General features: G+C 43.2%; 2 protein-coding genes across 3 annotated transcripts; both read left to right on the top strand.

Moving 5' to 3' along the window:
* The first annotated feature begins 2,190 nt into the window (after positions 1-2,190).
* On the top strand, positions 2,191-3,184 carry LOC115764185. The gene is made up of 2 exons (XM_030707072.1): positions 2,191-2,659; positions 2,724-3,184. The coding sequence occupies exons 1-2, from the start codon at positions 2,191-2,193 to the stop codon at positions 3,182-3,184; spliced, it is 930 nt and encodes a 309-aa protein (XP_030562932.1).
* Positions 3,185-7,239: 4,055 nt separating this feature from the next.
* LOC115764128 lies at positions 7,240-8,578 on the top strand. 2 transcript variants are annotated; one of them, XM_030706999.1, is made up of 4 exons: positions 7,240-7,446; positions 7,512-7,761; positions 7,850-8,031; positions 8,441-8,578. In XM_030706999.1, the coding sequence occupies exons 1-4, from the start codon at positions 7,240-7,242 to the stop codon at positions 8,576-8,578; spliced, it is 777 nt and encodes a 258-aa protein (XP_030562859.1). The 2 variants fall into 2 exon arrangements, with proteins under 2 accessions (XP_030562859.1, XP_030562858.1); XM_030706998.1 differs by having other exon boundaries at positions 7,512-7,788.
* Positions 8,579-9,791: the final 1,213 nt, after the last annotated feature.

Raw genomic sequence — 9,791 nt, 5'->3', positions numbered from 1 at the left:
TCAAGACGTCACGGGCAGCCAGAACAGCGTGCTGCCAATTGTTGCAACAGTCAAAATTAAAGGGAATTCATTTGCATAAATATATTTATTAGCCAAGCCTATTGAAATTTCTGGCCCTGGCCTTTGATCTCTGAAAACAACTCAAGCGGAATGCTGCGAATATATGAGTTCTTGTCGCAATTAACACGCAAATACGTCAACGCTTTTACTTTCGCAACATAATTCTCGAGCCCGAAAAAGGAAACAAATTCAAAAAACCAACCGGAAACAAAAGCACAAGAAAATAATTTCATGCGACTGCATTGACATGAAAACACCAATTGCCAAACAGCTGGCTTATTAAATGCCACAGCAGTAAAAGTATTTGGACACATTCCAGCTTATAGCCAAAACCCGCGCCCCCTCCCCTCTTGGCAGACCCAGCCCAACATAGGCTTGGCTTAATTTTTGGGGCTACGATTATATTTCCGTTATACGAAACGCACATAACAAATTCATAGAAGAATCAAACAAGCAATAGAAATCGTCCAGTCAACATATATTGGGGTAGTCTCGACCTACGAATACTCTCGCCGCAGCAGAGGCAACAACGCCTGCACTTGAGACGATATTAAAAACTAGTTAAGAGCTGTGGCTAAATGTGGGCATCGACCTTTTTGATTACATTTTATTAGTTGAGGTGCGAATGCTCTTCAAAGGTGCCCTCATCAGGGCAAAAAGCACTTATCCGGCTGTTTGGAGAATTTAATTTGAAATGTTCTTAAAGTCATTTTTACGGCTCAGCATTTAATATATATGTATGTAGCATATTAAATGTACTGCTTGTGTGGGTGTGCCTTACCTGGAAGCACATCAGAAATTCGATTCTTATTGAGTCTATAAATAGAAGATACATCTAAATGCTTTGCCTTAGCTCAGAGTTTAAGGACACATTGGCCGTGGTGGCTGGCTTTGGTTTTCTTTGTAGAGGACAAACAAGGAATTGGCTTAAAGCTTCTATTTACCTGATGTACTTAAGCATATTTAAAGCGCATCTATGCGTATAAAATCGTTTTTCCTGGCTGACTTGCAGGGAAGCGTACCTTTATACTAAAGCTACTTTTGTCCAGATTTCAATCCGTACATAAAAAATATTATTAAGACATGCACATAAAAGCGCGGCTTTTAAAACACCTTTTTTATGGCTAACTTATTGAGAAAGACGGCCAAATCTGAAACAGACTTGGCACGGCAATTACATACAACAAAAAATTGAGAATCATAGGTATACATTTCCAATATAAATTAATAAAACTAAACAGATAAATGAAAAAACTAAAAATAAATAATAGTTTGTAAAAATATTTATAAAAATTTATGAAACATCATTTTTATTTGTAAATAAGTTAACTTTTGTCTGTTTTATCAATATATTCAATGGATAATTGTTTTAAAAATATTTTTTATATTCTGTCAAGTCAGTTAAAGGTCAGATATGGCCGCCTTTTGTAAGCGCAATCAGGTAGAAGAAGATGAAGTTTTAAAAGCCGCGCCTTCATCTGCATTTGGTGGGCTTTACAGGTGGCCTTCGGCTAATGCATTGTGTACGGAGATACACACAACCAATTCGTGGCGTATCGCATTCTAATTAAGTTGCCAGGCACGCGCATTGTGGATTGGGAAGTTGATTTAACGACAAACCCGAAGCGCAGAAGCCATAAAATAACTTTCAATTATCTGCGCCATGGAAATGGTGTGTGTATTATGCTTAGAAGTGTCCGATTAAGCCAAAGACAGGCAGACAGAACGAGAGAGGGAGAGACAGACAGTGTGGCATGCCCATAAGGCAGGCCCAGGCAGCCCAGCTGACCCAATAGACCCATAAGGAGTCCGTAGAACCGATCAAAAGCCCAGCCCTTTGGCGGCAGCCGAACAGGTGAAACTACACAACTTGCGCTTTCCATGACTTTGACAAAAACACACACAAAACGCAACGGCCAATAAAGCTGGAAGGCAATGGCAAAGCTGGCAAAGAGCAGCGCGTTCGCTGCATACGCAATTCAATTAACAAAGTACCGACGTATAAAAACCAAGCGTTGTCCGGGCCACATTTGCATAACCCATTGAGTCGCTAGCGCGCGAGCAGCTAGCTTGGATTTCGCTACTCGACCGACTTCCATTTGGCCAGTGAAAGGGCATTAACCAAAAAGGATGCAGAGCTACAATTGGCTAATTGGCGCTTTGACGGCGCTGGCCGCCGCCACCGCGACCCTGGCCGCGCCCACCCAGACGCAGACGCAACAACTGCAGCCGTCGGCCACGCAGCTGGCGCTGGACATGTACCATGGCTGTCTCAAGGATCTGAGCATATCGTGTGTGCGTCCCAAGGCGCTGCAATGGTTCAACGCAGCGCTGCAGCAGCCGGAGGTGAGGCTGACCGAGCGTCTGTCCCTGGTGCGTCTATCCGAATCCGATTCGGAGCCGAGCAGACGCAGCTCAGGTCGCAGCGCTGAGCAGCAGCTGTTCGATGGCATTGACAACTATTTGGCCAGCCATGCGCTGAGAATTCAGGCACCCGAGTATTTCCGCAGCTCCGAGGCACGCGCCCTGGTGCCCGATTTTCTGCTGGACAATCCGCTGACCCAGGGCGGCCTGGTGCCGCTCGCAGCTGCCAATGAGGGTGAGTAGCGCCCATCTTATCTTATCTCAGCTTTAGCTAAATACCCCTTTCTGCCCCCACTTAGGACGCGGCATGATACGCAAGGCTGTGCTACCCTTCCTGCTGGGCCTGAAGCTGAAGACAACCGTGCTGATGCCGCTGGCTTTGGGTCTGATCGCCCTGAAAACCTGGAAGGCGATGACACTGGGCCTGCTCTCGCTGGTGCTGTCCGGCGCTCTGGTCATATTCAAAATAGCCAAGCCCAAGATTGTTAACTACGAGGTGGTGCACTATCCGCACCATGTGGATCATGTGGTGCCGCATCACATTGAGCATATTGTGCCGCATCATATCGAACATCATCTCGATCATCATTTGGACCATCATCTGGACCATCATCTGGATCATCATGTGGATCTGCCGGTGGAGCATATTGAGCATTTGGAGCATCCGGCGCCCGCCTGGGATCCGCACGCCTGGGCACGTTCCGCCCAAGAGCCGCAAGACGCACAGGACATGGCCTATGCGGGCCAAAAGAGGCGTTGAACCCGGAACCGTAACAAGCTACGACTTTATTAATTTTGGCTCTATTTTAAGTAGTGCATAGTCGTATTGTTTTTAATTATTTATTTATTTATTTATTATTTATGAGAATTGTACAAAACAAAAAAAAAAAAAAAGCATAAGAAAACAAGAGGAAACCCATAAAAGGAAAGAGGATGAATCCAAATATGTGTCTTTTGCAGACAGGTCGGGCAACTCTGGCAAATATTTATGCAATAAAAACTATGTAAAAGTCATTTGGCTAATTGAAGGGAATTGGACGCAAAGTTTCTCGGGGCAACACGAGCGAGTGTAATTAGGAAATGTAACAAGCTCTTAATTAGGGCACTTGGCCTAACTTGCTAATGCAGGCATTAGCCGGGCTCCTTAACGCACTTAACCTTTTGACCAAAGAGCGGACAGCTACGGACCGTAAATGACGACTTGTTGAGCCAACTCCAGCTGGGGTTATTAGCAGCTGGCAGCTTGGACAAATTGAAACAACGAGCCGTGGCATTAAAGTATTTGCAACAAATCTGGAGCGCAACGTGCCACAGAAACGTGAAAGCGGCAGGGTATTCAATTTGTTTGCATTTCTTTTTTTGGCATCAGTTAAGCCTCTGATATTTTTCTGTATGCTCTTCCCAGTTTTTCAAGCACCCACACGTGGCAATTGGGAAAGTGGCAGCGTGGACAACAGCGACAACAGCGACAACTGCTGCGTGCAACAATGCAAAATGGCGCTGGCGCCGACAGCAGACGCCGCAGCAACCGCAGCGGAGACAGCAACAGCAGCAGCAACAGCGATGACAGCAACGGACAACTAAAACGAATGGCCACGCCGAAGCTTAAATACCCTTGCACACAGCAAAGGAAAGTCGCTGGTACAACTGCCTGCTTTAAGATGCGTTTTGATTCTTGAACCTGCTTTTACAAATTCTCTCACTTAGGTTCAAACTTAACATTTGACAATTTACATAAAAGCCCAGCTTCAAGCCCAGCTTCAAGCCCTAAAACGGTAAGTCGCTCGTTCAACTACCATTTTTTCGCATTTTCGCACACAGGTTCAAACTTTAGCTTAACAATTTTGTCGATATTTTAAAAAAATTAGTGTCATTTTTGCATTAATTGCCTTTTTTAATGAAAATATTTCAGGCTGTAAATATACATATTATTTTTATAGGGAAGGCTAAATAGCTCTCGCTCGCTCTCTCTCTCTTCCTCTATGTCCCTCTCTCTCCCTCTCTCTCTCTCCCTCTCTCTCCCTCTCTCTCTCGCCCTCTCCCTCTCTCTCCCTCACTCTCTGTCTGTCAAAATAAACATTTACCACACAGGATACATGCAATGTTTGGGGCACAAGTTATTTATATTTTTAACTGAGTTGCCCTCAAACATTTTTAATTTTAACCAAACCGAACCTTATATACTGTTTATATCTGAAAAATATGCAAGTTTCGGTTCGGCTGTTTTTGGGGCAATTGGCTTGGCTCAAAGTTTGGCCAATGAGTAAAAAACTATTGTTAGAGTTCTGTGTTCAAGCCGGTTCGACTTAGGATCAACATAGAGCCAAAACTAGAAAACCATATTAAAGCTAGATGAGATGATAGATGAGATCCTAGTATGTCACACATTTAATCAGAAAACTATTGTACCCTCTACAAGAGTATGCAGAGTATGCAATATAGTGTATATGGCTTCGCTGGCCGGCCAACACTTCATTGATATTTAACTTGGCTGCCATCGTTTGTCCGTTTCTACGCAACAATTTGAAATGTGAAAAAAAAACAACTTTTCCAATTTCATTGGCAAATGTCGGGGGCTTCTGTGGCTGCCAAAATGCGCTCGGAATTGCAAATCAAGCGCCAATGCGTGGTGAAACTTTGGCTTCAAACAAACACACAAAAAAAAAGGGTTTAAAATAAAAAACAAAACAAAAAAAAAAAACAAGCAAATTGCTCTGATATCAATTCCATTTTCGTGGCAGCGCAATCAATATACGAAATTCATAATTTACATGTTGCAACGCGAAATATATCGAAATTCAGCGCATGTCTCTTGCATGTTGGGGCTGTGGTCAGCTTGGCGGAAGGGTGAGGGCGGAGGTGCTGTATCTTTGGGGCATCTGCTGTCACTTTCGCTTTCGTTAGGGCAATGAAAAACACTTTCTATATCATTGGCATGGGCTCAATGTCGCCGAGCTGTTGCTCAATTTGGGCGCTGAGCTAACTCAGCTTTAATTATTAATTATGATTTTTTTCTCTGTGCGTTAATTGCCCAACTGAATTTCAGCTTGCACAATTTGACGTATAAAATATGCGTTGCATTTGTTTTATGAATAGTTTTTAGCGACCACCGAACGGCTTATGAGCTGCGAGCTGGTTGTCAAAAGTGTTGCCTATATTTCTGCTTGCCACACGATGTGGTACTTGTGAGGCATGCCGCATATCTGTTGTTGGCTCCAAGCTAAATAGTTCCTGATTTTTCTTATGAATTCATCTTTATCATGGCACTCATATAGATTAGGCTTGGCATTAAGAACTATTGAATAGCTATAGACGAACTAAAGAAAAGATTATAAAAAGCTATTGATTAGCCATAAAAGAGCTTAATATGCTTTTAATCACAAGCTCCATAAAAATCGTTTGAAACTCCATCAGAGATGCTTTTCTCAGCAGCAAATCGCTTACTTAACACGTCTAAGCTGTTGGATTATTGATCAATTTTATCATCAATATTTCTATATATTTATGTGCATATTATATTGAATGCTTTAAAGATAGAGTGGTTTTTTTCTTTCATCAGCTATCAAATACTTTACATTTTTTAGATATTCCAAGGAATATTGTTATATACATATATCCGAAAAAGCCTTAGTGAGAACTACGTTCAGAGTTAGTTTACAGCCTTTAACCTGAAGATAAACCTTGTGGCTTCTTTCCTATTTTAACATTTAAATTATATAATTCATAAATATAGCCTTATCTTAAAATATATATTCGATTTTTAAATATAGACCTCATAAGATGTTGCACACTATTTGGTATACCCTTGAAATTAACAGTAGAACACTTCATATGCTATAAGAGGCTATGCCCGAAGACCCCGAACTCAAAAGTTGATACTACAAATCACACTTTGATAGACTATTATTAATAACAATAAACGTTAAAAAAATAAAATATAATTTTATTATTAATTTTATTAAATTTTAAAATTTGTAGTCTGTTAATCGAACATCAACTATCACCTAGGCCAACAAAGCAATAAGCTGATCAATAATGGCTTCTATCAAGGTTAGTTAACCCATTTGCTGCACTCTTCTCACTCCCTACCCCCTTACCCTTCGCTCTCCCACTCCCACACACTCTGCAGACCTTTTTTTGGAGACATTAAAGCGTGCAATTGAAAAACTAATTTAACCATAAAAAGTCAACTTAAATGGCGCCCTTAATAGCATTAGCAGCTCTTTTCGAGTTTTCTACAATTTCCTGCAGCGACAATTTGGCGTCTCGGACCTTGTTTGATGAAATGGCAGCAGCAAGGAAAATGCATTTAATAACAAAGCGAAGTTAACCAAATGAAATGCAGACAGAGCGCCGGCACGCGTTTGAAATAAAAGCGCATTAAGTATACGACACGTGGTGCCCAGGCACGCACACGCGCTGCCACAAAGCCGCAGCAGAGCCACAGGCAGAGGCAGAGCCGGAGACAGAGGCAGCTACAACAATGCTTTCTGGTTGTTGTTGTCGTTGTTGTTGTTGTTGCTGTTGGCGCTCTGCCTCTTTCGGCGTCTGCTTCATTTATGTCTTCTTCCGCCATGTTTCTTTCTTTCTTTCTTTTTTTTTTTGCTCGCACGACCACAGCCAGCCCAAGAGCCGAGCGTCGAGTCGTTGAGTCGTCGCAGCGCCGCTTCAAAAAAAAAACATTGGGCAAGTATAAAAATCGTGAACAATAGAAAAACGATTATTAAACTCAATTGTGCCAGCATTGAGGCGAGTTGTGTGTGTGAGCCCCAGCCGAGTCGAGACCACAAGTCAACCAAACAAATACACAACAAAATGGCCAAATTGCTCCTGCTGGTTGTTGTTGGCCTAATGGCAGCCCTGTCGGCCGATCAGGCGCAGGGCACCAATGCTGCGCCGCAGCTGCAGCGCCTGATTGCCGAGGAGCAGAGCAAATGCGCCACGGGCCAAGATTCGATGGCGTGCATCAAAGAGCGCGCCATGCGCTTTGTGGACAATGTGCTCAGCAAAGATAGCTACACGGTGAGCCGCGACATTCTACCTCCTCTCTCTCGCCCTCTTTTTTATAGTTGATATGTCTCTTGCAGCTGGCCAATCTGGAGGTGAGCAGCAATGGCCAAAAAGTGGCCGCCGTTAGCGAGGCACGGGCCAGCACCAGCGACGGCTTCCTGGATGCCATTGAGAACTATATGCGCGGACACGATGTGAGCATGAATCTGCCCGTGGCCGATGCCAAGATCACCGTCTCGGCCCGCAATCTGGCCAACGATGAGCTGAGCTTGAACCTGCAGCTGAACAACGCCGTTGATGATGATGCGTCCGATATCGAGGCCAGGGGTAAGAAGGGCAACATCTTCAAGAAGGGTGGGTTCATTGTAATGTGTCTTAATTGCAATCCTCACATAAACATGAACTCTTCAATTAGGCAAGAAGCATCGTCTACGCAAGCTGGCCATGCCCATACTGGTGCTCATTCTGCTGAAGGCCATCACTGTCATACCCATGGCCATTGGCATACTGAAGATCAAGGCATTCAATGCGCTCGCGCTCGGCTTCTTCTCGTTCATTGTCTCGGTTGGTTTGGCCATTTTCCAATTGTGCAAAAAGGTAAGCCCAATCAGCTATTAAAACCGCATCTCTATTGTCTTTTAGGCATTCGCGGGCTGTGGTAATTAGTGCGAGTTAGGGAGTTGTGAGTTGAAAAAGAGGGCGACGGGTAAATTCTAATAATTACATTAAATAATTGCATTCACATAGCACGTATGTATAGTTTCTCCCCACCCTAAAAAGGGGCGCGTGCGCTGGGTAAGTGTCGAGTCCAAAGTCCAAAGTAATCAAACCCGACTCCAAAACCCACGCCCCATCACAACAACACACTCCAACCCCCTATACAAAAAAAAAAAAAGCACCTACTAAAAGCCAAACCCAAAAATGTGCCAACAATTATAGCCTATAGCCAAAGCAGCTGCACATATTTCTAAGCCATATTTTCTTGCCCTTACCACCCCGCCCACAGATTGCCCATGATCACCATCATACCGCCCACATCACCGCCCACGGGCCGTGGGATGGTCGCAACTTTGGCGGCGCCGCGCCCGTCGTGGAGCAGCCGCAGCATTTGGCCCAGGAGCTGGCCTATCCGGCGTACGCCTAGGCGCCGGCGAGCGTATTCCCCAACAGCTGAAAGCTGAAGCCACAAAACGGGCCACGAAAATTGTTGTTAATTTGTTAAAAATTTTCCTATTTGTTTTTGTGACTTGATTTGGTGAAAACTGAGCGCGAGGCTGCGCCGCATCCTTAAGACCCTATTTATAATAACTATTTATTTATTTATTGAAAAACACAAATAGTAAGAAACAAAAAATAAAAAACAAACAGAAACCAAAACAAAATAAACCAGCTAAATAAATGCCTTAAAAATTGAAGCATAGTAATTTTTCGATTTTTTAGAAAAGCTTTCTTCATTCAAAAAATACATTTTCTATCGGGAAAAATAGTTGCAAATATTTTGCTTACGTAAAAACACACAAGAAATCATTTTTCTAAATTATTTTCTTCCATTTTCTAAATACAAGTAAATTAAGTTTTGCTGATATTGAGCAAAATCTTCATTTCATAGCAATTTTCTTAAACAGTTTTTTTTTTCAAGTGTACCCACAGCTGCCCCTTAATTAAGTAGGTCGTCCGGTAGCCGGGCCAAGTGAATTATGTATGGGCCAAACACATTGGGGCCATCCTAATTAGCCAACATTTCAGTGGGCTCGAAATTCTTTGGCGCAACGCATCTAATTGAATATTCCAGTCAAATGCGATTGACTCGATTCATTTGATGAACTGTCTTTCAATTTTAATTTTTAAGTTTCTGCTTTTCACTTGCCGCGATGAAAGTTGCCCGCTGAAAGTGAAAGTCTTTAAGTATTCTAATCGATAAGGAGCCAACGACACGAACTGAAGCGAATATGGCAAAAAAGGCCTGAACAAAAAATAGGGAAGAAAAAAAACAGAAGCCCGCCCCAAAATTCTTGAGCCTGGTCAATTTCAACACAATCGGCTGCATTTGAATTTAATTTAGACAAAAAAGAAAACAAAGGCAAAATCGACACGCATGTTGGGCCCATTTCGGGTCCATAAAGCGCAGCTGGGCCATATTGGTCGAGGCTGGAAAAACCTTTAAGAACTCAAGCGAATATTTTCTTGCAGCTACCCCGCTGTGTATGCCGCCCACCCATGGGCGAGTGGGTGGCAGCAGTTGGCCGCTTGCTTTAGTGCCACGCATCGCTTTCATAACAATTTGGCATTCAGGAGGACGTTGCACAGCCGCACGAGCATATGGAAATTGATTGCATGTTTACACTTTTTGTTTTTTT

This window comes from Drosophila novamexicana, unplaced genomic scaffold (genome assembly GCF_003285875.2).
Source record: "Drosophila novamexicana strain 15010-1031.04,08,12 unplaced genomic scaffold, DnovRS2.1 tig00000817-arrow-arrow-pilon, whole genome shotgun sequence".
Classification (NCBI taxonomy): domain Eukaryota; kingdom Metazoa; phylum Arthropoda; class Insecta; order Diptera; family Drosophilidae; genus Drosophila; species Drosophila novamexicana.
This window is presented reverse-complemented; position numbering and strand designations above follow the sequence as displayed.

Coding starts and splice junctions, on each gene's coding strand:
- LOC115764185 (XM_030707072.1), top strand. CDS start 2,191: ATGCAGAGCTACAATTGGCTAATTGGCGCTTTGACGGCGCTGGCCGCC. Junction 2,660..2,723: donor GCTCGCAGCTGCCAATGAGG/GTGAGTAGCGCC, acceptor GCCCCCACTTAG/GACGCGGCATGATACGCAAG.
- LOC115764128 (XM_030706998.1), top strand. CDS start 7,240: ATGGCCAAATTGCTCCTGCTGGTTGTTGTTGGCCTAATGGCAGCCCTG. Junction 7,789..7,849: donor GGGCAACATCTTCAAGAAGG/GTGGGTTCATTG, acceptor CTCTTCAATTAG/GCAAGAAGCATCGTCTACGC. Junction 8,032..8,440: donor TTTTCCAATTGTGCAAAAAG/GTAAGCCCAATC, acceptor CCCCGCCCACAG/ATTGCCCATGATCACCATCA.